The sequence below is a fragment of the Agelaius tricolor genome, unplaced genomic scaffold (genome assembly GCF_023055355.1).
Source record: "Agelaius tricolor isolate 1412-34295 unplaced genomic scaffold, bAgeTri1.0.p SCAF_16, whole genome shotgun sequence".
NCBI classification, from domain to species: Eukaryota; Metazoa; Chordata; class Aves; order Passeriformes; family Icteridae; genus Agelaius; species Agelaius tricolor.
Genome location: NW_027269276.1, coordinates 9838075 through 9866062, shown reverse-complemented (window position 1 = coordinate 9866062; position 27988 = coordinate 9838075). Strand labels below are relative to the sequence as shown.

The following is a 27988-nucleotide window of genomic DNA, read 5'->3' as shown; positions in this document are numbered from 1 at the left end:
TGCTCCAAGAAATGCTGTAAGCCCTCAGCACACTGTGCTGAGGAAGGGTTTTAGGAAGATGTGGAAAAGGAGACGGCAGTCGTCATTACAGACTATATACCAAACACTGCAGTTGGAACCTGGCACCCCAAGCAAGGGGGAAGGGAATGCAAAAGGTATTTTGCCATGTCTGAGGGGACAGATCACTGCTTCCATCAGAGACTGACAATGGTTGAGCAGCTCTTAGGTCCAAAGCAGTCATAACTTGGTAGTGTGCCAAGTTACTTAGGGTCAGCTTGTGTGCAGATACAGAAGCTAAATATATCCCTTTGTGGGAAACACTGGAAGGCACTATTTGTCTGCTCTTTTGCTGAAACTGAACAACTAGGTAGCCAAGATTAAGTTGCTGCTGCTTCAGATTTATTCAGGTTCCTCCTTTGATTTAGCAGATGCATGCTCTAGTCAGTGCCAAACAATCTGCTGCTAAAAGAAGCAGATAAACAGAATGTGTCTTAGATGAATAATCACTAATGTTTTTTGCAGACTGATGAAGAAAGGAGGCAAGGTTTACCTGTTGTGATGCCAGTTTTTGACAGAAATACTTGCAGCATCCCCAAATCCCAATTATCATTCATTGATTACTTCATTATTGATATGTTTGATGCCTGGGATGGTAAGCAAAACTCTGCTGTTTCCCGATGTGAACAATTTGTGAACATTTGAAGCTGCTGTGATACAAAATTTCTTTTTTATGGCTCCTAAATAAAGGGAGAGAAAAGGGAAGATTCCTGCAGTTCAAGTAAGATTAATAACTTCATTATTGCTTATAAGTATGGCTACAAGCAGTTCTCATGGCTTGCCTATAATATACTAGATTCAGGCAATCTTTAACTTCTTAAACTTGCTTCTCTGTAAACAGAGAACAGAACACATTCTCTTTGATAGCTCTTTAAGCACAGTCATTTTGACCATGTTAATATTGGTTATTCTTCAAGGCAAATTTCTGCTGTCTGGAAACTGCTTGGGGGAGCAGCTGTTTCCTTCCAAGTGCTGCCTCCATGGTAAAAGTGGTCAGAAATGTGACTCCCCTGAATGCCAGATCATGACATGTGACTGAGGTTTGATGAGGCAGGATAATTACAACCATAATTAGCTATGCCCCTCCTGGAAAACTGTGTTCCTTTGCTGGGACTCACAATACCAGTATTAAGTAGATTTACAGAACAGTTCTCAGTGGCCCCAGTGCTACATAAGTGCTGAGAGCTTTACAGCCAAAACTATTGCAAGCCTCAGTATGACAGATTTAAGCTTTTCTACCTAACACAGTTGCCTGAACATTTCAAGTGATACTTAAGCAGACAGAATCTGTGACTGTTTCAGTTCTGCAGGCTCAATACTTTCTGCCCTTCCTTCCCTAGCATTTGCTGACCTGCCAAATCTGATGGAGCATCTGAATAATAACATTAAATACTGGAAAGGACTGGATGGAAGGAACCTGCGAGTCCTCCGACCACCACCAGAATAGCAGTTAGACCATGGTGTGTCATTCACTAGCCAGATGCATATTTATTCAAGCTCACTTTTATCTGTGTGAATTCAGATTTGTTTTGGTCTCTTCAGTATTACAGTAAAGCTAGCCCATGCACTTGGGGAACTTTCACATTCAAGAGAACAAGAGGTCAGCAGTTGACTTCCCAAAGTCCCATGTGTGGACTCGGATGAAATAAGCCCACCAAATGGAATTACACTGGATTGCTGCAGTACTTGTACTGAAGAGGGTTTATTACGAACATACTTCTGTGATACCTTCATACCAGCATGTGAAGCTGGAAGACCTTGAAGAGAATCCTCATAAAAAGGACATTCACTAGAAGTTTATCTATTAATAGAGACTCACAGCTTTTATGAGAAAGCTACATGCTTTTTATAAGCACTTCAGACAGCTATGTAGAACAATCAGACATTTAAAATGCAACTGTCTATGAAAGAATTTTTTGATCTATGAAAAATAGATGTACTGTATTTTTTCACATCACAGAAGGTGCAATCATTCACTTCTGAGCACTACTGAAAGTGAGTTCTCCTTAAGAAATTTAGTAGCAAATGTAAAAAATAACACAAGAATTTTTGAGGTTGATCGTTAGCATCTATGATTAAAATGTTATGTTTTATTTATTTTGTTAGATGTTCAATATTTTCTATGAATTTATAAATACTTAAAAGCCAAAGCCAACTTTAGATGCATTATAAATTTACATGATTCATACTCATTAATATACATTTAATTGATGTACAGACCTTTTATTTTCATAATGCAAATACAAAATACTATACAATGATACATTTTTATTGCACTGTAAGGATAGATGTGTATGTTTAAATATTGTCTGATTTATGTTAATTAAAATAAGTTTTATTAAAAAGGTCTCACTTGAGAATAGTAGAATAAACAAGAACTGTATACTGTCTGAGCACCAGAACTGCAGTAGTTCTCCCACAAACCAGTGAGGACCACCTGAACTTCTCTTGGCTACAAAAATAATAATGTGTTGGAACTCTTTGTTTTCTCCCATGACATTTTATGACTGAACTCCCTGTTAAAGTCTGCCTTATTTTATATAGTATTTCTACAAAGCATTCCACAGCATATATGAAGAGGTGATACTAAGCATCTAATGAATTTCAACATTTTATAGCCAATATATTTTCCTCTGCCGAAAAAGAAAAAGAACATAAAGCCACCAACACAAACCTTCAACTCAAGAAGTTTGTAAAGGCTGTGTACCTTCACAATTTGAATGAAACCTTCATAGCAACTACCAGAAAATAATAAAATGTATATTTTAAGAAGTGTCAAGTCCTACCCATTTCATTTGAAATGTATATGCACTTTGCAGTTTGCAGACTAACAAACACATGAAATTCTTTTAAAAATAACTACGATACTTTTTGTCTGGGGAAGGGAAAAGTTGAGGGGGTTGAATGGCATGAGGGTGATGAAAGGTGTAGCTGGCAAGCCCCTGTGTTTGTGGCCTGCCCTTGGCAAGCCCATCAGATCCTTGTGTACCCTTGGACAAGCCTCTTTGCAGCTCCACGCAGTGCCACACTGTGTTCCACTGGAGGACTCAAGGAGTATCCTGTCAGCCTTCCCAGCCAACAGAAAGGCATCCAAAGGCACTGAAAGGGCTGCTGGCTGTCGTTCCTGCAGGGGAATTGACTCTAGAGACATTTTGAACCATTTCTGAAGAAGCAGAAGCTGGGGAGAGGTGGATGATGGAGCAGTTCAGGGACTGCAGTAGCAGCCTTAAGGTAAGAAAGGAAGAGGTGACCTCTCCAGGTGTTACCTGCTTCTGTTTCTCCTTCCTCTCCAAGCCAGTGAGACAGATGGGCTATCACCATTTGTTCCTGTTAGTGTCATGCCCTTCTGCCCTTGTGTGGTCTCTTTACCTACTCAAAATTCAGTTATATGCTATTGGAGCAGGGAATTCTCTTTTCGTAATTCCGTGTAGTTCATTGTTGTGTGCATGTTGCCTAAGCCAGGGGGCTCAGATCCTGTGAGGGGTGCCCAGACTGTGCCACTGTCTCACTGACAGCAGTAGGACAGAAGCTTCTCTGGTCAGTCTTCCAGAGTTCTACAACCAAAGCTGAAGGAGCAAATATATTTTCATTGAAGGCTCAATAAAACAAGTATCCTGTTTTCACAGGGAACTTGCAAGGAGAGGGAGAGTTAGCTGACAGTTTTCCTGGCAATATCACATTGTATTTCCCTACATTGCATCTATTGTAACCAGCTGTAATTTTCTACCTGGTAATAATCTCTTTTGTTCCTTGCAGGCTCCTGTGTCTCCATTAGGGGAAAACTGCATCACACCATCAGTGTCTCCTCTGCTTATCTGCTGCAATGAGGATGGGAGAGGAAGTGTGGGCATGAGCATGTGGGCCTAGAGACTTGTCTGCAGGTAAAAATCACGGAATAATTTAGACTGGAAAAGACCTTTAAGATTATGGAGTCCAACCATTCCTCCAGCACTGCCAAATCCACCACTAAACATGTCCCCAAGTGCCACATCTACACATTGTTTTAAATCCCTTCAGGGATGGTGACTCCACCAGTGCCCTGGGCAGCCTGTTCCAGTGCTCGACAACCCTTGAATTATGAAAAATTTTCCTAATATCCAATCTAAACTTCCCCTGGTGCAACTTGAGGCCATTTCCTCTTGTCCTATCACTTGTTTCTTGGGAGGAGAGACTGATCCCCACCTGGCTACATTTGCAAACTGAGGGTGCACTTGATCCCCTCATGCAGATCCTCAATAAAGATATTAAACTGCCCAGAAAAAATATTTCTTCATAAGCATAGTCAATATTCTGGGTTATATTAATATATGGTAAAAAGCAATTAATTTCATCTGCTATAAAAGTGCCTGATGCATCATCACTGAAAAGATATGATCAATATGATTAATTCCCTGAAATTCACACTGCATCTTTATTTCTATTACTTGGACTGTAGAACTGTGCTAATTAACCCTCTCTGTAAGCCAGATTTATGTCCATATTGGCGTACAATAATTTCACTTAACATAAAACACTGATTTTCAGCTACTGCAGCTTTGTTCACTCTCCTAAATTTGCCAAGGTCAGATTATAATTAAAATCTGGAACCATGATGCCTGATCTTTACTTTCTTCCCACTGAGCTTCTCTGTCCAAGCCACATCTCTGAAGCCTTCTGTGCACTGTGAGGCTGTGCCTGTTCCGTGGGGATGATTCCATGAGCATGAAGGGCCTTGCTGTGGAGCACTGATAGCTCTAACCTGATATTCACTGCTCCAGGGTGCAGATGTCTTTCCTCCCATTGCACATGCTTTAGCCATTCCAGATTCCCTTCCTTTATTCTCCAAGATTACACAGCAGCATCACATGCCCTGTGCTCTCAACCCTTTCCAGCTTTTTGAACTGTCACTCAGTGATGGAACTTCCTGGGGACAGAAATGGCTTTACTGATGGTCCTTCACCATGGAAGGGAGAGCACTGGAATAAACTGAGTGTGACTGAAGTGTTCCCAATTTCAGTTAGGCTGGCAGTCTTATGTAGTGTCTGCACTTTTCATTTGTTCTTGCTTTAATGCTAATACAAGAGTAAATTCCAATGTAGACATGATGAAGGAGAGGTCCTTTATGCACCTCCAGGGCTTTAGTAAAAAGCTTTGTGTTTTAGAACTTAATAAGGTTCAACAATTCAGCATTAAATGACAGAATGAATGGCTGTATTTTCCATGCTGCATATTTCCTATCAGGTAATCCTGCTTTTAAACCTGGGTATCACTGTAGATGCTTCCAAGTGAATCTGAATTATTATGATCTGGTAAAAAAAATATTGTCTTTTCAGCAAATTGTCCTAGGTGAATGTCTTTTTCCCTTGTACAAAATTTGGAGTAATGATTGCTTATTCTGACAAAAAGAGCCAGGTGGTATGCACAGCTACCTTATCACAAGTCTGAAGATGGTTTTCATCCTGCAGTTTACCCAATGGCTATATAAATAATTTGATATATAAATTTTAAATCTCCTGAAATTGAATGAATGCCTTGTTTTTTGTTGCAGTGCCTTTTTGTCTGGGTGTTTCTGCTTGTCTCAGTAGAGAAATCATTGATAAAGCATTTTTAAAAATGTGTCTTGAACATGAAGGAATTGAGCAATGGCAAAGACATTCCTGCATAAAAGAGAAGAAAGGGTAATAGATATCTAATAATCACCGGCTGGGTGCTGAGAAACAGCACAGTAGTCAGTTGTGCCCTTCAGTGAGACCAGAAGGGTTTGAGTCATGACTCTGCAAGGAGTGCTTTGAAATGAAGTCTCAGAGCTATTCACAAGCTTCAAAACAAATAATCTCTCTGCTCATGTGTGACATCATGCCTCCAAGGTGCAGGGGTCCCAGGGGTGCTGTTAAATGATAGCAGGATGGAGTGCACTTTGTCCTGACATGATGTTTAGATGCAGAAAACAAGCTTTCAAATTGCTGCTATGTCCCTGTGCAGCCCTGTGCTGCTGGTTCAGAACAAAGGGGATGTCCAGGTGTTTCAGCTGTTTTTTGCTGAAGCTTTGGCTCTGTGAACAAAGAGCTGTGGCTCAACTCCACTGAATGCTTTCTCTCGGTGCCTGCTTTGAATGTTACTTAGGAAGAGTGTCTCATGTTTTCCTTTTTTCCACTTGTTCAACATCTTTAAGACTCTCCTCCAACATTTCCCATGCAAACCTCAGTGGACTCAGCTCTGCAAACCCTGTGAAGCAATGGCAGTTGTCTCTTTAGCAAGCAAGGCAACTGAGTTAGGAAAGGCCAGGGAACCCAGAGCCACTAAGTAAAGTAGCTTTGAGGCTTCTAAATATCTTCTAAAGTCCTGGATCTTCAAGCCCTGCCTGTGGTTTAACAGTGAGTGTTAGGCCAGTCTTTTGGTCTTCTCATGTTCCACTTTTCCCCTTTCTTCCAGCTTCTTTGCTTCCGTTTTTCTTTCATTTGCTAGGAGTCTTTGCTTTAACTTCCACTGGCTGAACATCTCCCTCAAACACACAGCCATAATGCTGGGACTAAAACCTGTCTTTCAAACTGACTCTTGCTGCTTACTACAGCTATTACCACAAGAGAATCTTTTTCTTTCTGGCTCAAAATTAGCCTGGAGAAATATCTTATAATGGCTGAAAGCCTTACATTGGTATGCACAGGCAGAAGGAGAATACAAACACAGTTAACTGAAATAGCTTGTGAGTACTGCAGTGCTGCTGGGGCAGTGGGAATATGTGTGCAAAGCTTTGGTACTGTACTCCCACATGCAAAGTGAAGTCAGGAGTGTTCCCAGGCACTTCTGCCTTTGAGGTTATGTTAGCAAGCACAAGCAGCTGGGGACACTTGTTGAAATTTCAATCTGCCTTTTCTCGGTTTGCTTGCTCCCCCCATCGAGTGGCAAGAGTCATTGCTAGAGCTGAAACTCATCTTCAGCCCGTGGTACTTAACAGAAATTCACTTCATTCTTTTATTACAGAGGTAGTGAAACAGTGCACCAATGCATACAATTTTCAAAAGGAAGTGAGAAAGGTGATTCCTCCTTGAAACAAAAGGAGGAATTCAGCCAGTGCGTAATTATTCAAGTGAGAAGTTGGTCTTGTCTGTATTTAATATTCTAGAGTGGTATTTGATGTAAATCCTTCCCCAGAGTTCATTACATTAGCTCTTAGCTCAACCTGAGCATGCTGAATGCCAAGTTCAGCATGCAGCATGTTTTATCACCAAGGAGAATGACGTCAATCTGGTGATCCTGTAGCTCCCTAGCTCGGGGGAGGAGGTATGGCTTTGTCTTCAGCCTAAAGATAAAATGGAATATGTTTGATAAGATTTTCTTGGCATTTGCCGCATAAAATTTTACCTCCAGAAAGAACTGTCTCTTTTTGCCTTAAAAAAACCAAAAAACAACTCAAAAGTTAATTTGCTTGTAATATTATTCTACACAGAAAATGAAAATTCTCCTTTACAGATCCCTAAGCTTTACAAGCAGACCCACAGAGCCCTTTCACAGGTGGGTGAAAGGAGCTGCAGGGAAGCATTGGGGCTTGTGGGCATCCACCCCAAGGCAATCCCTGGCCTAGTCCTGGGGCTGCCTGCCTGCTGCTGAGGGCTCTGGTGAGAATCCCGCCAAAAAACGGGAAGAGAAATGTAGAAAGCAGGTGCTTTCATAAAGGTTTGCCTCTGGTGTTTTTCACAGATACTGGTCAGAGCTCCTGAGATGGCAGAGCTTCGTCCTCCCACCGCACTGTGTGCCAGGCTCGGTGAGACTCGCGGACAGCCGAATGCCATCGGCGGGCACGGAGTCACAGCGCTGTCCCCACGCCGGGCGGTGCGGCTGTTTCACACTGTGCTTACCAGGCACTGCGGCCGTTTCACACTCTGTTACCGGGCAGTGCCGGCTGTTTCACACTCTGTTACCGGGCGGTGCGGCTGTTTCACACTCCGTTACCAGGCAGTGCCGGCTGTTTGACACTGTGCTAACCGGGCACTGCGGCTGTTTCATACTCCGTTACCGGGCAGTGCCGGCTGTTTCACTCCGTTACCAGGCGGTGCGGCTGTGCGGCTGTTTCACACTCTGTTACAGGGCTGTGCAGCTGTTTCACACTGTGCTAACCGGGCAGTGCAGCTGTTTCACACTCCGATACCGGGCGGCCTGGCTGTTTCACACTCGGCTGACTGTAAGTAATGCAGACTGCAAGGACACAGCGCGAACGGGAGCACTCAGGAGCCCCTCTGGGGCTGGGCTGGGAACGGTGGGTAACATCAGACATGGCTTTTGGGGTTAATGAGGGAGAAAGACTGCAATTGCTGGCATACAGACAGTTGTCAGGACATTGTGAGAGCAGAGTGAAGTGCTCTTCACCTGACAACCAAGCCCTAAAAGTAGCGGCCTCTCCCAGCCCCTCAAAATCCGCGCTGGCAGACGCAGTGCCGATGTGCTGTCCCCTGTTAGAACAGATCTCCGATAAGGCAAGGTCAGAAAGCACAAAGTTTTAGCTGCTCTATCATGCCAGGAACAAAAAAGAGCCAAACCACCAACCTACCATCCAACCAAAAACAACACAGAAACCCCAACAACAAAACAAACAACCCAAAGCCTTGTTTTAAAATAAGCTGTTCTAAATAAACAAGTGTTCTTTGAACACAGCAGAGTACATACGTAACAATGTTTGTTAAGTAAATATCAGTGACATGTTTAAGTCTGGCTCAGTAGGTATTAGCAAAGTGATATTTGTGTTGTTTTGTTGTAACAAGAGTCAATCGTGTTTGTAGAAGGTGGTCTGAAAAAAGGGACTTTGGATTTGGGGCTTGATTTCTTCCATCTGCCTACCAGTAGCCCCACTTTGGGACTTAAAAGTCCTTCCCAATGCATTGAATTTGGTGAAGTTATATTTACTTCCATTGGGTTAGCTCTGTTCATAATCTGCTTCATGAGTGTTACTTCTTACCCATGGATCCACTTCTTAAATTATTTTGTCTTTCTGAAGAAAATCTGTTCCAAGCCTGGTTGCAAATATATGGTCACATTACTATAGTGTGTACCTGAAATGCCACAGTTCTGTGGCTGAGCAAAGTTCAGACCTACTTCCACCTCTTCTGATCAGATGCATCCTGAGCATAGATTTTCTTCTTGTGCTGCAAGCAGAGAGAGACAGAGAGCCCCACACAGGCCTGCTCTCACTGCTGTGCCACTGTGCTGACCCAGTCATGAGATATTTGTAATGTGCAAAACCCTGCTCAGGGACTGAGACAGCACAGCCCAAAAGCCAATGGCTGCTTTTCCATTTGCAGCAAAACAAAAACAAAACCAAACCACAAAAAACACCACCAACAAAAAAACCCACCAAACAAACAAAACAAAACCATCAGTTTCTAATTTAAACAGCTGTTTATATAGGTGTTTACATTTTTGTCTATCCTTTGGCCTTTTGGTTGAACTCTTAAGAGCCAGATATGAACTCTTAAGGTTCGTGCACAGAGAAATGCAAAGCAAGAGAAGGTTGTAACAATGATGATGCTGAATTTTAAATTCTCCACCAGAAACAAAGACACTTTTTTCTGTTGGACAGGCTGTGAGGAAGTCAGACTGTTTCTTAATGTCCTTTCCTGTATGTCAATATAAGCCATCTCTTTGGGTGTGGTCAGAAATTTTCAGCTTAATAAATCCTCACTGTAAACTACATGCATCCATGTATGGGAGGCAAAATGTTTACTTAATCAAGCATTTTATTACACAGACCATGAAATACATCTGACTGTCACTGCACAGGCACAAGACATAGTTCTATTACAGCAGCCTGGCTGCAGCTTTCACCTCAGCACAGGGGCACAAGGCAGGAGGTGTTGGGGGGGCCCAGGCACCACCTGATGATTCACTTTCCAATATCAGAAAGGGAATGTTAAAGGGATTTTGTTTAGAGATTGACAGAAAACTTGAGTGTTCGACTGGCTACACAATCCCTCCAAGGCAAGGGAGTTCACATGCTACTTTGGGCCCCGTCCAGCGTGGATGAGGGCGCCGTGCAGGTGATTTGGGAGCTGTGGAACACCCACCTCAGGGGTGAGAAACAGCAGCTTTGTGCGGCCCCAATCCTGGAGACCCAGGAGCTGCTGAGAGCTGGTGGCTCTCCCTCAGCGTGGCCAGGGCTGTGCTAGCAGCGGGTGTCATTCTCGTGCTTCACTCTGCAGGATCAAGCACATGTTATGGGAAGGAATGGAGGTGGACAAGCACAGCGGGTGCTGCACGGGATGGATGGAGCCATCGCTGGGGAAGCCGCTCCATGGCCCAGCCCAGGGCAGGTAGGGCTCAGGTGGGTGCCGAGCGTGGTGAGCTCGGCTCGGTCCGTAATGTCTCGGGAAAAGGCTGCGTTAGTGAGGCCGGGGCTGCGGGAACAGAGCGCGCACTCCAGGGGGAAACTTCGAGCGGTCTCTCCCCGTCCGAGGCGCTGTCCCGGCACGGACAGGGAAGGGAAGAAGGAGAGGAAGGAAGGAAGGAAGGAAGGAAGTGAGGAAGGCAGGTAGGCAGCGCCCGCCCTCTCCCCGCCCTCTGTTAGGGCGCTCCGACCGAGCAGCGCCCGCTGCGGGAAATGGCGGCGCCACGAGGAGAGATGGGGGAGCTCATGGCGGCGGGGCCCCGGCCCCGCTCCTGCTCCTGCTCCTCCCGCGGCGGGCTGAGGTGCCCGGGTGCGGCCGGCCGGCCGGCAGCGGGAGAGCGGCGGAACTCGGGCACGGTCTCCCGCGCTCGCTCGCATACGGAAAGGCCCCGTGGCCATGCGGCCGGAGTGGCTCCTGTGCCATGGCGCCGAGGCCCGGGCTGCCCGCAGCTCTGTCCGTGAGCCCCGTGTCCCGCGGGGAGCCCCGGGCCGTGGCCGGCGCGGGGCCCGTGAAGAGGCGCTCCCGCCCGGGGCCCAGGTAAGCGCTGCCCGCCGGGCCCGCTGCCGCCCGGCACGGGCTGCTCGTGGTGGTGGTGGTGGTTTAGTGAGGTGGCCCGGGGCCCACTAGTGCAGCCTTTATGGGGCTCTTCAAGCCATAGCTTGGTGTCTGGATTTTATCTAGCTTTTATTTAGCTGTGGGGTGAGCACCCTTTTGGCAGAGGGTGCAGCCCCTTACAGCCATTTTGTGAAGCAGTTTTCTCAGTATCGCTTCCACCAGAGCAAGTAAAGCTTGAAAAGTAAGTTTGTTTGGAAAAAGTTTAAGTAAGGTGGGTAAGCTGAGTCCCAGTATATATTGACAACTGAGCACACCACCATGAACGTGATGGAGAGAAAATGCACTAAAAGGCAGTGTTGTGTTTTAGACTGGCCCAGGACTGCAGTAAAGTGTGAGCAGGAAGCAAAGCCTCACCTTTGCACGGTCCCTGGTTGCTTTGCTGTGTGCTGCTAATGAATGATATTGGGAAACAGAGGTGAACAGTAAAAAGATTCAACTGGGTTTGAAGATAGGAATAGGGAATTGCCTTCCTGGTTAGGCTCTGCTGTCTACTTTAGGAGGGTTCAGTGTGGTGTGAGGCTTTTCAGGAGTTTCTTGTGGAGATTCATCTGGAGGACTAAGAAAGTGGAGCCAGTGGCACTATATTGACTCCACTGATACTATCCTCCTAAATTAAATGGTGGGAGAACAGGGCCTGTCTGTGAGATAAAAGTCAGGACCTACTTGATCTACCCACAATGTTTTAATGGCAGTGAGAGAGAGCAGGTTAAAAGTCACGTGTTTCTGTAGTAAAAGGTTGGATGTGTTTGTTTTAAATGTATTCCAGCTATTGCATTGACTCTTGTATTTGTGCTTTTGACATGTGTCACCTGTTTAATTGCTCACAGGCCCTTTGTTCCCGGCTCCAGCACTGGGTGAGGAGGGACACTGGACATGCCGTGGATTATGGTAACTGGTTTAAAAACTGTTTCAGCCTCAGAAACCCGTGTGAGACCAGTGTGGCCTTCTGAAAGGGCTTCACGTGATGCCCTCCAGTGGCAACAACGTGAATTTGAAATCACTGGGAATTGGGGAAAGGGATCCTTCTGGCCTGAAGGGGTTTGGGCAGCCCTGGCAAAGTCCCCAGTTAACTGCTGGGGGAGGATGGTTGGGGGTGTCCTGTCCTTTGGCAGTTCCTGATGCTGCAAGCCCTGCAGGGATGCATGGATCACTGCTGCACATGAGGACTGCCTGTGGGCTTCAGCTGGCCAAAACCAGAACTTTAGGCATGAGCTTCTGTCCTTTGCAGAGGATGGATTTTACTGTGTGCCAGTAAATGCCCATAAGGAAAAGGAACAAGGAGGAAATAGACCAAACAGATACCAGGAAAAATGCAGCTTGCAGCACATAATGTTAGAGATGAAGACAACTCATTTTTAACTGACTGTTGCCCTACCACATGGTGTAGTTCAGCCAGAGTTCCTGTATACAGGCCAGAGATAAGAACTGGTTTTGCCTTATCTGAGATACCTTTCAATGCAGAGAAATAGATCTCAGATCACCACAGTTGTCCAAGGTGAGTGCTATACTCAGAGTTCAAATAAACTGAATACACCTGGTGAATAAACTGAATACAGAGACATGCAGGTATAAACTTAGAGCTTAGTAGACCTTTGTAGAGGAAGTGGTGGCCTCCCTGTAAAGGATTTATATAGAGATTGTTCAGAGCAACAGCTGGTTCTAAGAAACACACATTGTTAAGTTTTCTTTGCTGTATAAATATTTAAGTGATGGGGTTTGGATTCCGAAGAGAGGAAAAGCTTGGGCTAGTGCTGACAGGTGAAGCTTTTATTAAAGAGAAACATACAACCTCATTTCCCTTACTGTTTTTAACCTAGAAGCCAATTATTGCATATTTTTTCTTTCTTTCTTTCAGATAGTTCTGTCACTGCCTTAGCAGTCCTGTGCCATGCCTGGTGCTGACCATGGGGCCATTCTCCTGAGCAGAGTGCTCTGTACTCAGCCACTGGCAGCACAACAACGGAGCTGTTTGGTACCTGTGGGGTCCCACTGCAGGGGTGTCTGAGCACCTTGCATTTGGCTCAGAAAATCTGCCCTTGCACAGTCCACTGAGAGGGTTGTGAAGTCCTGGGGACCTGCCAGTTCAGTTCACCAACTGGAAAGTATTTGCCAGGTTACAGCTATGGTTTAAACACTTGAGGGGAAAGCTGGTGGTGGGTAGTGGAATCATGGGTTCACCAGCAGCCTTTGTGCATTAGAGGCTCTGTTGGGAGGTTCAGATGTCCTGATACCTCTGCTCTGATACCTGTGTGTTACACTCTTTCAGGTATCTAAGAGTGGGGCTCTCAGTTTTTGGCTGATGGGGTAAAACATGTTCCAGTGGGTAGAAGTTGCACCCAGAGTCAAGGAGTACATTTTTAAACAAAGAATGGTGCTATCTCACCACTTCCATCCCCTGCACAGGAGCTGTACCCTAGAGCTGCTGTTCCCATGGCCATGGCAGCATCAGCAGGGCACACATGGCCACGAGCTGCTCTGCTCACTGGCACACCAAGCAACTGAAAGTCTCCGGCCTGCTTACAGCAGGTCTGACAAAGTGACTGTAACAACCTTTTCTGCCCTGAAAATACCTTCATTCCTGGTAGGTTAAGAAAGGATGCTGTGCTGGTATAGCTCAGTGTTGCTAAACCCATCTTCTGAGGCTTTTGAAACAGATACCCAAGAGCAGCTGGTACTAATCACTGCTGTAGTGACATACTCAGCTCCTGTTTTTGTGGTTTCTAAAGGCCTGTTTTGGTAAGACTTTTTTTAAGCTATTTGAGAAAGAACAGACAAGCTTTTGATACACAGTTCTATGTAAAATCTCTTTAGTTTTGCCAACAGTATTTATTTGTAGAGACCCTGCATATTGTAGAGGCTACTGCTTGTTCCTGGTGATTCCCTAGAATGGAAACTTGAACCAATGATTTTTGTAATGAATGTGCAATAAATCTGTGGAAAAGCTTCTCTGTTAATGACTCTTGATTGAGTTCAGGTAGTTTTGACATAGATGGCTGAGGCTGTTGAGAGCTGGCCAAGCCTGCTTGACAGGCAGGGCCTGTCTTGATTGGTGTCTGGAAATGAAACCCAAACAAGGATGTCTCAACTGTGTGCTGGGCCAGAGTCCTTCCAGCCTCACTGGACACACACAGCTTCTAGGGCACAGCATGGAGTGGAATTCTTCCATGCTGAGGGGGAGAACAGATCTGTGAGTGTGGAGGGAGGGTCCACCCAACTGGAGATGAGCATAGCTCAAAGGAAGCAGCTAAAAATGTTGCTTTAGGTTTTTCTACAAGGACAATCAAGCACTGCAAAAAGCCTATCTTTTTTTCCCTGGGTGAATGAATGAGAAGCATTCTGTAAAAATTTGGCTTACATTTGAGACTGGAGTGCAGGCTTGGGTATTCCAGCAAGTCCCACTGGGTATGTGTAGGCACAAACATAGGGGTGGCATATTTGATTATCTTGTGTCACAACAAGAACACTTGATTGGGAGATCAGCTTCATGACTGGAGTGTTTTCAGCTCCAGCAGCTGTACAGTGATTATGCCTTTTGCTATTTTTGTTTTTCTTTGAGTTTTTAGCTCTTGAGTAGACTCAGGAGTAGAAATAATGATGGCTTTGGAACTGGGGAGTTCCCTAGGCTTCAGGTGGATGTGGGGGGAGCTGTGATCCAGCTGCCACTGCTGTGTGGTGACAGCATCACCTCTGAGAAGGAAGGTGTCCATTTCTGATGAGAATTCTGGGATGTTGATGGCTCTTTTGACCACAGTGGCTTTTTGCTAAGATCCTTCCCAAGAGGATGTAAACTCCTAAGAGCTCAGGCTTGGCAGCTGGTTTGGGTCAGGGTTGCTTTGCTCTTACAGGGGAAAACCGCTGGTTCATAGGGAGTGTGATGGTGCAGTTAATGCTGAAAGAGGGCATTGCTCAGGACAGGTTACACAGGGGTGTGGCAGCTGCAGAACACAAGTTATGGCAGGGCAGTCCATAGGGGTGTTGTAATTCCAGTGTGTATCCTTAAGATACCAGGTGTTTCCAGTGCAAAGCAGGGGTGGACATAATGCTGGAAGTGTGAGTTGAATGTGTGAAGGTGCTGGGCAATATCTGCATTGAAAAATGACAGTCTGCAGTTCTCATAGTCCAGCAGGATGCCAATCCTTCTGGGGGGAACAGTAATTCTGACGTCAGGTGTCATCCCACTGTGCAGGAATTCATACTTGTGCCTGCAGGCGAGAAAAACAGAAGAGCTGAAGGTACCCTGGCTGCTCTCAAAGGGAAGCACTTTGTGCACACAGGTGCCCAGGTTGCTCATGAGAGTCAAAGGCAGTGGTGTTGATGTACCATGTCCAGGGGAGAGCCAGCAGTGCAGCTGAGGCAAGAGGGAGCTGGCATTTCTGCAGGCAGGTGTGACATACTGCCACAGGTAAGACAGAGATCAAAACCAGTTTGGTTTAGCTGGGTTTAGCCACATTATGTAGTTTCTGGATTACATAGATCTATTACTATCTTCTCACTGAGGTTTTGGTAATGTTTACAGCTAAATTCTGCAACTGATTTTATTCAGATTTGTTCCTGCAATTTCTTGTTTCAATGTGACAACATTTCAATGAGAGAATGTACCACAGAGACACCTTTCAGCTTGATTCACTAGCACCCTCTCAGAGTCAACGGAAATGGATGTTCAATGGATGCAAATCTGCCAAAACTCAAGTTCTAAAGCAAGGACGTTGGGCAAAATAACCCATGCCAAATGCTGCTGAAACACCCTAAAAAAAGCAGGAGGATTTGCTTAAGCAGTGTCCTTCCAACACCAGTTTACAGGGACAGCAGTGGAATGTCAGAGGCCCCAGTGCCTGGTCTGAGCTGATAGAAAATCTCTGTTTTCCCTGCTGCCCTGCCTGCAGGTGTGAGAGTATTTCCTGTTGGAGACCAAGCCCTTACCTTGAGGGTGTGATGATGTGCCTCATGCACCAGGATGAGTTGTTTGCCCCGAGGTGACCATGTCTCGGCGTGTTCTCAAAAGCCACACCAATTCTGTACTCTGTATCTTCCTCAACTTCCACCTCCCAGTAATGCTTTCCTGGAAATGGGATCAGACTGCCCAGGATTGCAATACATCTGTGGGAGACAGACAGGAATATGTGTTTTGGCAGGGCCTTTCTATAATTCTCTTTACAGTGTTTAGCTATGTTCAGGTATGTATATACCTGGACATTACATAGCAATAAACAAAAGCCACTTCTGCTGTCACCTTAGTGCAGTGTGGATTTTTGGCTCCAGTGAAATCCTCACACTGAGGAGCTGACACCCAGCCTGCAGGTTTCTTTGTGACACCTGCCCTGTTCTTACTTGTGGGTAGCTTTGCAGAAATGAATGCCCTAGGCACTTCCAGGAAGATGGAGAACAGCATCCCATAGTGCCTGGGTTTTCTGGGAAAGTTAATGCTTGTTAGAAAAGAGAGTGCTCTAGTGAACTCCTGCATGGCAGAGGAAAAAGTACAGATTTTGCATTTTCTTTCCCAACAGCCCAGGGTTTTGAACATCACTCACCATTGGAACTGAGCACTGTGACAGCATGAGGTCCCTGGGGCAGCTGGGGAGGAGGGAACCTGTCTACACTGCTTCCCTCTGTGTTTGGAGAGATTAGGAAGAATTGAACACAGTAGGAGAACTTGTAATATGCTGGGTACCTGGGCCATGAAATGTATGATAGGAACCATGCAGAAAATAACTCTTTTGAAAGTTGTGTAGTAGAGACAAAGATAATGTACTACAGAGAGACCCTTCAGCTTGATTTACTGGCACAGTCTTGAAATCAAAGGAACTGGGTGCTTTGAAGATGCAAGTCTGCAAAAACACAGGTTCTAAAGCAAGAAAATTGGGCAAAATAACCCACTCCAAATGCTTCTGAAACACTCTTAGGAGAGCAACATGAGTTCTGTAAGCTTACACCTCAGCTTTTTCTTAGGAAAAGTACATGGTGTATTAGCTGTTATTGTCAAGGGGGACAGCAGGTTTCAAACACACACAACTTTTATGTTTCTATGGTAGTGTGTAAAGTTATAAGTTACAAAGGAAAAGGATGTTGCTGGCAGACACAGAGGTCTTCTAGGCAATGCTGAGAGGGAGCTGCACTCATCATTTGGAGGCTGTGTTGCTACAGCCTGAGAAGGAAAAGGAATGATGCAAAATGGATGGGTAAACACCTGTGAACCATAGTATGAGAGCTGCAAAGCCACCAAGGCAAACCTGAGCTGCAGTTAGGAAATACATCAGCAACCCAAACTTAGGAGACCACACAAACTTCAGAAAGAAGAGTTTGCCATGTAACTTCCTTGGGAGTTGTTGGGTTTTTTCCCTTTATTTTCTCTTTTTCTTGCTTTTTTCAGTATCTTGGTTTGAAGAAGATTTGTGAAAGTTCATAGTGGTACCAAAACCTCAGCCTTTGAATGAGATGAGTGCCAGCTCTGGCTGTTTATGTGAAACATAAAGCATCCCATAGAAGTGGGATGAAATCCCATTTAAGATTACCATGATGGCTTTAATGAAAAGGATCACCAGTCTCCCAACTCTTTTCTACCAAGCCCTCTAGTAGCACTGCATTTCCATGGAGGGAATAAATTGTAGACTTGTATAATCCTGCAATGCCTGTCCTAGTTATGTGGTGTTTCTGTGGTTTTGACTGGAAAATACATTTTGGCAAGCTTAGTCTCTCACTTCAATGGCAAAGGGCCTAATTCTTTTTGAAAGAATTGTTGGTCCAAATAGTATCAGTTATATCTTTCAGCAAGAGGTAAGTTTTCAGATCCCTCTCCTTTCCTTAGCATTTTTTATGGCACCTAAATACCTGTTCAAATTTAGCTCAATGTACCAGACATGTAAGTAGGCTTGTACATAATTGTGGCTGCTGTATCTGTAATCCTCTTTAAGAACTTGCATTAATTTCCAAGTTCCAAAGAGCAGCTGGAGGGAGAGATTTCAACTCAAAAAATTAATCAGAGCTGCTGAAAGCCCCATTAGACATTTCCTGGCATCTGTTAAAAGAACCAAAGAAACTGAAATGCCCCTGTATACCTTGTAAAGCTGTTATCATAGACAGGCAGATCACACTCTGGGTTTTCCAGTTCATCACATGAAATGGTAAATCCATCATCTAGAATTGCCAGTAAAGGATGAGCTGTGTCCTCATTAAGGTAGAAGCAGGTGCCTGAAAGAGAAAATGCCTAAGGATAACTCCAATATCTCCTTATAACATTAGAATTGCAGCAAGGGTGTGATGAAATGTTATTTGGATCCACAAAATGATTCACCAATGCTCTATAAAGAATCTGTGGCTGGCATTGAGAGGACAAGATCATATTTTTAAAATTTTTCTAATAAATGTTTGTTTTACAGCTTAAGACTGTTTAGTTTCAGCCTGGTGAAAAGCAGGGGACTTAGCCTAGTTTTGAACCCTACCAGGGGTCAAAGCTGCAGGCATTGTGCAGGAAGTAGCTATTCAGAGATGAGGAATCCTCCCTGCAATGGCCTGTCTGGTTTCAAGTAATCTATTTTTAATCACTGAAAAGAGAAAGGGGGCGTAAAGGACTCTCCATGGCCTCACCCATCCCCATAAATGCTGGGCAGTTTGAAGAGAAAGGATCCCTCATGCTTCAGCTCCTCCCTTGGCAGACCAGCCCTCAGAGAGGTAAGTCCAGCCCAGGATAAAAGTGCTTCTGCCTTTCTTTCTGCAGAGACTTCACAGAGCAGCTCTGACACACTGGGCCCTGAGGAGCAGCCACCATTGGCACAGCTGCTGATTGCAGTTGGTGCTTGTTTACCCACCCCAGAAAGGATCAAAGGCCATTCACAGTGTTGGAGGTGGGTTCTTGCAGCCAACAGATCAATTTGCATCAGCTGTTTGCATAATGTAGACTCCAAGAAGATTAATCTCCCCATGGTAATCCCAAATGAAATCATTATAATCAAACTGCAAGTTACTTCATTGCAAATACAATACAAACCATGACAGGGCAATTACAGGCATGTGCTGCTGAAAACAAACACATGCTGTGCAAACAGAATGGGCAATTTCAAATATTGAGTTTGATTTAAGCAGTTGGAATACACACAATCAATGGTAACACAATGACAGTTTTCCTCTCCAGGGATTTAAGGATGAGCATTTCTTTTCTGTGGTGCCACTGCTGTGTGGCAGACAGGATTTTTACTAAAACATAACTTTGTGTGGTCATCTTGCTGAATAAATACAATTTTCAAATGTCTCACAGAAGGTAAGGGTGGAAGAGACACAACAGGTAAGGTGTGAGTGGCATGGGAGATGTGAGATGAGCAGTGAAGTTGCAGTGTTGTTGCAGCAGTGATGAAAGTGAGCATGGATGTCTGGTAAATGGCTCTAGAAAGTGCTGTCTCAGCCATGATTTCCAGCAGCAGCTTCATTCCATGCTAATCTCTGAAGTAAAACCACACTACAGCTTTCCTCACTGGTGTGTCAGTACTTTGCAGGCTGGCAATATGTGGGTGTTGAGTTGACACTGTCTTTTAAAATGTTTAGAAATTAGTAACTTTCAAGTACCAAATGCACCAGACAGCAATAATATAAATTACAGAGCTAAAGCAATGCACTTATTGTTACGAGAAGTTGCTTTTCTCATTCCTAAAAGGTTACCAAGGGTGTAATTAGATGTAAGAGATTAGGATTTGGTCCAGAGGCCATTGAAAGCAGCAGGAATCTTTCTGTTAAGACAATAGATGCTCCAATAAGCTGCTGGAGTTGTTCCAAGCTGTACAGTACCTGTGGTGTGTATCAGGACAGGTTCACTTCTTTCACTGGAGCCACCCAGGTTTTGGGCTCTGACACAGATGTGATACTTTTGTGTTGGCTGGAGGTGAATTAGGACTTCACAGTTAGGGATCCCAACAATAGATCTACAGAAAACAAATCCATGGAAAATGACAGGGTAGAAAACAAAGGTAGGCCTTTGAAATTATTTTTCTGAGCAACAAGGAAGACATTACATTTCAACATGTCTTGTAACCAGTCAACAACATTTTATCTTGTACAATTGTCAGTAGCAGGGCAAGAGAGAGTCTGTCACAGACTGCAGATTTTTACATCTGCTTCTGCCCTCTTCCCATACCCATAATTCTCATGTAGTAATTTCTGATTAACATTTTACAACTATTTTTACTAAGAGAATTGTTTGTAAATGTAAATTCACCAGAAGGTCATGGGTCCTTTCTTAGTCCTATATGATGCCATACAATTGAAATGGTTTCATCTCTACAGGCCATGGGCTCAATAGAAGAGTAACTCACTCAGTAATAATATCATCATTTTCTTCATCTGTCAGCTTGGACAATTCAACTGTGTAGGAATCAACAGGGTTAATGTCTCTGGATTCCCAGCACACCAGTGCTGCATTTTCACAGCTTCGGATCTTTTTATTCTTTATGATAGGTGGTGAAGGAGCTAAAAAGGAGAAAAAAGAACAATTCTGAGCTGTTGCTTGAAGATGTTTGCAAACCACATGCTTTGAAGACAAACAAATAGAAAAATGTTTACTAATACTATGTAGGTAAAGAAACCTGCTTCCCCAATGGACAATAAACAGCAGGTAGGGTGATTAACAATACTATTTAAAGACTTCATTTAGTCTATAAAGGTCCCAGGAGAATTAAACAGAGAAATAACATAAAGACTGATTACACAACTGTTTTCTATCATTAGTTTTATCTTTGTCATAAAGGTGCATCTCTTCCCTGCTCTGAGATGTCAAAGACATCTGGAACAAGCACTTGAAGGGCTCACACTGACTTGCTCAATCTGATGTCAGGATTTCACACAATGTCCTAGACTGAACTGCAGTTAAAAAGAACAGCATAACAGGTGAATCCACAAAATACCTATAGGCCAATGAAAGGAGAGCTGGGATTCATCTGGCAGAACCAGGAAACTTGAACCTTATTCACAGCTGGTCTACATGCTTGCATTTAAATAAGTTATTTTGTCTCTCTGCTTCTGTTTCTGCCACTCTAAAACAGGGATAGTTGGCATGACAGGCTCTCCAAATAAAAGCAGGGAATTCCCATGCAGTCAGTAGGCTTACATCAGAAGAAAGTGCCCAGAAAGTATTACTTGCATAAAATTCAGAGATGATTTTGAATTTCACTATGAAGGTTACAAAGTTGTATGAACAAAGTATTTTTACCTGTTACATAAACTGCTCTTTCACTTGGTGGACTGATACCGGAGGCATTTAAAGCACTGACCCAAAATTCATACTGTGTATTTGGCAGCAGATCAGTAATGGTGCAGTATGTTTCTTTGACTTTTAGTGTATGCTCTGAAATGACAACAACAAAGCATTTACAGTGCCTTTACACACTTGCCCACTCTTCCCCAAAGCTGCATCACACAGTGGAGTTGGGGTGCGTTGTTTTGGGTGCTGAGTTCAGGAGAGCTCCTTGCACTCCCCACCCTTTGATCAGCTGTCAGGCAGTTTCACAGTGCCTTCCTCTAAAGCTGCATAAATCAGATGGGACAAGAGCTGAAGCTATTTTGCTGCTCATTTCTCATTCTTCATCTTATAAAATTTGGATAGTGTCTGCTTATCTTTGTCAACTGGCCACTGGCACTCTACTGGCTTCCACTTTTGAAGGTTCTGCAAGAGCAGTATTAGCAAAGGCAGTTTAGTCACAAGGCTGAGACATTTTGGTTCTGTGGTTTTTTGTGTGCCTGTGCATCTTAGGGAGTTACAGACTATTATTAGCACTAAGATAAGCTGTAAAATCATCTGGGGGTTTCAGTTGGAGTGCTGATGATATGATGATTTGCTCTTTAAAAATACTGTGATTTAAAAATACGTGATGCAGCACATGTTCTAATGCAGTGCCCACCCTCCAGAAATCCTCATGACTCCATCCACTGTCCCCTTCCCATTCCTGCTATCCCTGCTGCTGCCACATCCTGTCTTTGCCCATGTGATAGGTCCTGCTGCAGCTGGCAGCATGGCAGACCTGGCAGGGGAAGAGGGACAAGGCAGATGGTGGTGGCAGATATGACAGTTTTGGTGCCAGACAGTGCACGAGGCATGCAGAGGCACTTTGGCATCAGCTGGCTTTGCCAGTGGAGGGCTGAGGTGTCCCTTGGGTTTGCCAGTGGAGGGCTGAGGTGTCCCTTGGGCCCCAGCCTCCTTACCTGCTTGCCCATCACTGTGCCTCTCATTGCTCACAGGTTGGTAGCATAGCTGGTAGCACTCCACAGTGTCATCCGAGAAGAGGCCCCAGCAAACTCTCAGTGAAGTGCCAGTTGCTGCATTGGGAGCCTGGGGATTGATCACAGGGGCACAAGGAGCTGCAGAGGAAAAAACAGGTCAGTTTTTGAATGTATAATCATGGTTTGTTGTACCTCTCCTCTCACAAAGGTGTTTGCACAAAGCCTTGGCACTGAATGGGGTCATGTTCCTCCATTCCTCTCACATGGAGAAAAGTCAGGAGCTGAGTCTGCAATTGCAGATAGTAATCGGGTCACTGATATGTGAGAACTAGTCTTGCTTCAAAACAAAGTCAAACCAATGAAATAAATAAACCTCAGCCTTCCCCTCCTCTGAGGGTTGCTCCAGTGAGCCCAACATCTGCCATGCCAGGACTCCTGCCAGCCACCCAGGGATCAGGGAAAAGCTGTACAACAGGGAGCATCAGCACAGCCAAACAAGTACCAAATGCTGTTTTGTGTTAAGAAAACACAGTATTGGGTGTAAAAAAAGAATAATGTTCTTTCTGACCATTTGTGCTGCATCAGAAAATATTTAAAATGTTAGGCGATTTTTTAGTTATTTAAAATTTGTTTATGCTGTGCTGTCTCCTGTGGATTATGGGGGAAAAAATGCTTGCTAAATAACAGAGGAATAAGTCACTAAAATCTGTTTATCAAGAGAAGCTGGGTAAGTTATTTGAAGCAGTCTGGGGTTCCTCTCTATTTTGTTCAAGCAACTACAGGGAAGAGAAGATATCACTAAGTGTGCTTGACCCCTCAACAGAAGGAGGTAATCTTCATAAGTCTTCTAGGAAATCATCCAGCAAGGAAGTCCCAATTTAGCAGTAATTCTGGTAATTTTATATTGAAAACAAATGGAAAAAATTTCCAAAAATATCTTCCACTGTCCCTGTATATATAGGCAAATTAAAAAAAAACAAAACAACAACAACAACAACAACAACAACAAAAAACTAGAAGAAAAACTAGGGACAAGTTAATTCTGCCTTTGCAGATCTCCTTTAAAAGAAGAAATGTTTAATACATATCCTTACTTAAATGTAAATAGGTGTGAAATAATGATCAGTTAGGAAGAGTACCTGGAATAGCATTAATGGAGTTCATTAGTTGTTCAACTTCAGAGACATCTATGACCCGCTCTTCAAAGTCTGGCAGTGTTGAAAGCTCTAAATTCACTTCTTGCTTTAAGAATTCTTCCAGCCTGTAATTGTAGGGGAAAAAAAAGAATGTCTAATTGGAAGTACCATAGTGTTGGAGGTATCTGTCTATGAAGCCTATTTTTAAGAGAATAGCAGACTCCAAATTAACATCTATTTCTTTAAAACACAGTTTTCATAGCTGTACAAGCCCAGACTCCTCTGCCTGTAGCTTGGAGATTCGTGGCCATCAGCACCCCAAGATGCCAAAGAGAGCTGGCTGCTGGGGCTGGGGGCCACCCTGGTGTGCCCTGCTCCTGCAGAGAGCAGGGGAGTGGGGTGTGCCCAGCACCTCCCTGTGGGAAGCACCCTATTAGCTCCATAGCTTCCATTATTTTGAATTTACACTATTACTAATTCATGACCTCGTGGCTCTGGGTGTTGTAAATTTGAAAGAAAGGGGTATCTTTTCTCTGTGCTTTCATGAACAATAACAGTCAATTAAGAGGGTGGTTTTTGCATATGATTTAGTGTGCCCTAAGACTTCTTCCAATTGCTCCAATATTTTTCAGTATCTGTTCTGAGCTCCCACAGCTTGACTTTCTACCCCACTATATTAATGCATAAATAAGCCAGTTACAGTATAATTAGGGAGCTCAATTTTAGTCTCATTTGGATCCAGAGTGGTTATTTCAAGAGCTTTAGCAATCCTGTTTCTCAGTGAAATTACTTCCTTATGACTAAGCTGAAAACACTGATTTATTCAGGCTCTAACTCTCCTTTCGGATTTCTTGAAATTGGATCCAAACAAGTTTTGAGTGTTAAGTTTCTTAGAGCAACTTTTTCTGATGCACTTTAAAACAAAAACACTAAATATTTCAATAGCTCTAGTGGCTTAGACAACATTTGTGTGCCTGAACAAAATCCAGAACACACAAGCATCTCCAATGACCCATCCAATTAGCAGGAAGAAATGTGACACAAAATCCCAGACTGTGATACTACCTGTCAACCATGGTTACTGCTGCCTGTTGGAAAAAAAGGACAGAGTGTTAGAGGTAGAAAAGTCCAGAGTCAGACTACATCATGCTGTTGACCTGTCTTACACAAATTGCCCCAAATGCAATACTTGGAGTGAAGTAATTGGCTCTCACCCAACTCTGAGAACAAAGCCAGCCCTTTCTACTGAAATGGACAGATCTTGGCTGAATTTACAGAAAGATAATGAGCCATATCAGGTAGTCATCAGTGTCTGCCCATCGAGACTTGAGACCAATTCCTTCCTTGGTTGTCCAAAGTGCCAACAGATCACTCATAAACAGAAACCCAGATCAGCTGGGCAGAAGAACTCATGAAATGATCGGTGCTGGAGGGAGTCTGAGCAGTGCATGTAACTGGAAGACAGATGTACAGTCCCAGGAGAAACCTAAGCCCCTGAGAGCTCAAGACCAACATTCACTTTTTGATGAATAATGGTTCTTAGGGGCGATATAAAACTGTTTACAAGCTAAGGAGAAAATAAGTTTATTCCAGAGATGGGAAAAGTCAGCTCATGAGAAGAACTCAGCAGGCTGGAGTCATAACAAACTGACCCACAGAAGTACACTGGTGTTATGACATTTGTTTGTTGTCCAGCTCAGAAGTTACTGTCACTGTGCTACAGAAATGCTCCCACCCACCTTAGTCACAGGACAACTCAGGTGAGAGCAATCACATCATCAGTGAAAATTCTGATTTTTTTCTCCAATTATTTTTCTACCTGCCAAAGAAAAATATCTTCTTGACACCACCTCAAGAGTGGGATTTCATCCATCACTTTGCAGGAGCTTTTGACATATTTCAGTTGAACTTTCCTCCAAAATGAGCAAGAAAAGGAAACATCTTCCTAAGTGATTACATCAGCCTGCCTGCTGTGAGCCCAGAATAGAGCAAGAGAGCTGAGCCTGCACAAGGCAAGGAACACTAAGTGCTTCCAGAGTTTCCCCAGATAAGCATTTCAGCAAGATATCTTCTCTCTGAACCCCAGTGTGACTCACAAATGAATGAGCATCCAAATTACAAACTTCTGCTTCTGCATTTTGCCCCCATTGTGTTGCCCTACTAAGTCAATGGCACGAGGAGCAGTGACAGCACCATAGACTGAGCATCCCAAATTCTCCTTAGCAATAAGGCTGCTTGGCACTTCTCAGACAGGGACTACTTGCAAGCAGCAAAAAGCACTTCATCAGTTAAAACTCTTTACCTTCATAAATTCAGCTTTGTCATTTTCCAGGAAAAGCTCCTGGGTTTCATCTGTCAGGTCCTTGCAAGTGTCAAGATGTTTCCCACAACTGACCAGCTGCTCATATAGAGCTTCCAGCTTCTGCCTCTTCTCTTCTCCCAGTGCTTCCAGCTGCTCTTCGTACTTCTGAGCAAGCACTTGCACTGCATCGTTGTAATGCACCTCAAAGTTCTGCTCCTGCCTCCCAAAATTTTCCTGCAAGATATTTGAGGGTTTGTACCTTGCCATCAAGCCTGATCCACAGGTCATGCAGAGGAAAATCTTATTCTGGTTTGCCTTAACTTCTCCTTACCATAGAGGTAATATGTCATGTTTAAATTCACAAAACTAGGATACAGTACCGGTACACAGAAGCCGTAATTTGACTTATGTGCATTTTTAGGGGTTTACTCTGATCATTCACCCCCCACCAAAGCACAAAAGTGTTGGATTTTGTTCCAGACATAAGAGCAACAGAAATTACAGCAGGAACAATGATGTAAAGCAACCTAAACCCAGGGAGCACAACTAGGATATATCCTAGCCTTAATCTCAGAAGCATTTCTACCAACACAGTGAAGCACATCCTTCCACGAGAGAAACCATGGCAACTCAGTGGGATCCACGGATTTGTGCTGAGGGAGCTGGAGAGCTAATGCTGCTATCCTCACTCACAGCTGGAGAAAGCATTAGGAAGGAAAATTTAAGGAGCAGGCAAGTCAAGGAGCAGTCCCAGCAGCTGCTCACTGTTCAGGCACCGATGTCCTCCTGTGCTACATGCAGCAGAGAAAAGACTGCAGTGCCTTGAGTTATTGCTTCAGTTTGAACTTGCTGCCAGCTGACCTCCTTCCCCTGGGGCCAAGCTGACAGCAGCCGAGTGGGAGCACAACTCTTGAAGCAGCTGGTCCAAGGATTTGCCTGGATCTGACACTTCTGTGAATGAAGCTGAGGGAACACAAGGGCTGCACTCTGAAAGGACTAGTTAGATCACAGCTCTTTGGCCATTTAAAGCTAAGATGACTTGAGTGGGGGTGGCTTTATTTCTGAATGCAAATCTCTGTGCAAATTATAAATGTGGTTTTACTAGCCCACTTTAAAAAATCTTTAGGATGAGTTTTCCTGAGTACTTCAGTCTAGACAAACCCCAAGATAACTCTGTGCTCTGTTACTGTAAGTACCCACCTCATTAACAACTGAATACTGTGAATGTCAGTATGACTGTCAAAACTGTTTAACCCCACTACCATAAAGTTAGCCCAAGAGCAAATGCCTTACCTCTACAGTGATGAAGATTTCCTCCAAATGGCTGGCAACATTTTCCATCTGAGCAATCTGTTCTTCCAACTTGCACATGTTTTTATGGATCTCCTCCTACAAAACACCCAGTGTGATTCCTACTATGTCTGAAGACTGTTTTAGAGGCACCACAGTACACCTGTCTTACTCTCACCTTTTCACTTTCCACAGCACTGGGGAGCTGAGCAACCTCGTGATCCTTGTGCTCACCAAATAGTTTGTCAAAAGCTCGGATTGGTATCTTGCAGGTGGAACAAAAAACATCTGCTGCTTCTTCCTCTTCCTCCTCCTCTTCCTCTTCCTCACTGACAGCCTGACTGTTCCACTCATCTGACATGCCACCACTGCTTAGCCCCCCTCTGGACCATATGCTGCTCTCAGCCTCATCATCTGCTCTGGCTTTGCTCTGATTTTCACCTTGAGAAGCCTCATCAGGAAGTCCTTGTTGCTTTGTGCTTTGACTTAGATCTTTCACTGAAGAGCTGCTTTTTGATATGTTATATATGGAGCCTTGTAATCCTGCTTTTTCTGTACGAGCTGGTGGCCATCTGCTCTCCACCTTCTCCAGATGTCCTCCAAGAAGCTCAAACTCTTTTTCTCTATCCTCATCAAGTCCATACATCTTAGCCAACTCTGCAACCTCCTTTTCCAAGTCATAGCCAACTTCTTGTGGGTGCTGAACTTTTTCAGTACTCAGTGCAGATTCCCTTCTCGTATCCCCCAGAGATCTGTCTCCTCGACCAGAGGGCTCTTCAGGAAAGATATCAAACCTCTCCTTTGATCCATAAAGATCCATGTGATAAAAGATCAGACCTTCATTCTCAGTGTCACTAGGCTCTGGGACTGGTGGGGAAGCTGAGTGATGTCGTGACTGGCCGCTGGTCTCATAGCCTCTCGTGCTGCCAGATCTGGATGACATTGGTATCCTCAGGGAGCCTTTTGAGATTATGAGACTCAAGCTTGTAAAAGATAAGAAAGATCTTTAGCTACATACTTAGATATCAGGATTGAGT

The 27988-nt window shown here is 44.2% G+C and overlaps 2 protein-coding genes and 1 non-coding gene across 14 annotated transcripts in view; 2 read left to right on the top strand and 1 right to left on the bottom strand.

Annotated features, from left to right (window-relative positions):
* The window catches only part of PDE8A (phosphodiesterase 8A), a 126682-nt gene extending 112712 nt beyond the window's left edge, over positions 1-13970 (top strand). For 5 of the 12 annotated variants that reach the window (XM_071441428.1, XM_071441423.1, XM_071441416.1 and 2 more), the window contains 6 exons: positions 523-652; positions 1398-3288; positions 3814-3938; positions 7735-10337; positions 11855-11915; positions 12883-13970. In XM_071441428.1, the coding sequence (XP_071297529.1) occupies positions 523-652; positions 1398-1504 (237 nt within the window). In that variant the 3' untranslated portion in view covers positions 1505-3288; positions 3814-3938; positions 7735-10337; positions 11855-11915; positions 12883-13970. Of the gene's footprint in view, positions 1-522; positions 653-1397; positions 3289-3813; positions 3939-7506; positions 7549-7734; positions 10349-11854; positions 11916-12882 lie in introns of all 12 variants that reach the window. The other 7 variants (XM_071441417.1, XM_071441419.1, XM_071441420.1 and 4 more) reach the window with 7 other exon arrangements.
* On the top strand, positions 11576-11707 carry LOC139597090 (small Cajal body-specific RNA 15). Its single transcript, XR_011681506.1, has one exon. It is a non-coding gene; the product is annotated as a small Cajal body-specific RNA 15 (non-coding RNA).
* Positions 13971-14205: 235 nt separating the features above from the next.
* On the bottom strand, positions 14206-27894 carry FSD2 (fibronectin type III and SPRY domain containing 2). The gene is made up of 12 exons (XM_071441430.1): positions 27130-27894; positions 26955-27050; positions 25662-25895; positions 24425-24447; positions 23363-23484; positions 22206-22361; positions 21217-21351; positions 20324-20477; positions 19800-19933; positions 18080-18212; positions 15948-16124; positions 14206-15229 (listed from the first exon to the last, which is right to left on the bottom strand). Exons 1-12 carry the CDS (start codon positions 27892-27894, stop codon positions 14977-14979), a joined length of 2382 nt encoding a protein of 793 aa, XP_071297531.1. The 3' UTR covers positions 14206-14976.
* Positions 27895-27988: the final 94 nt, after the last annotated feature.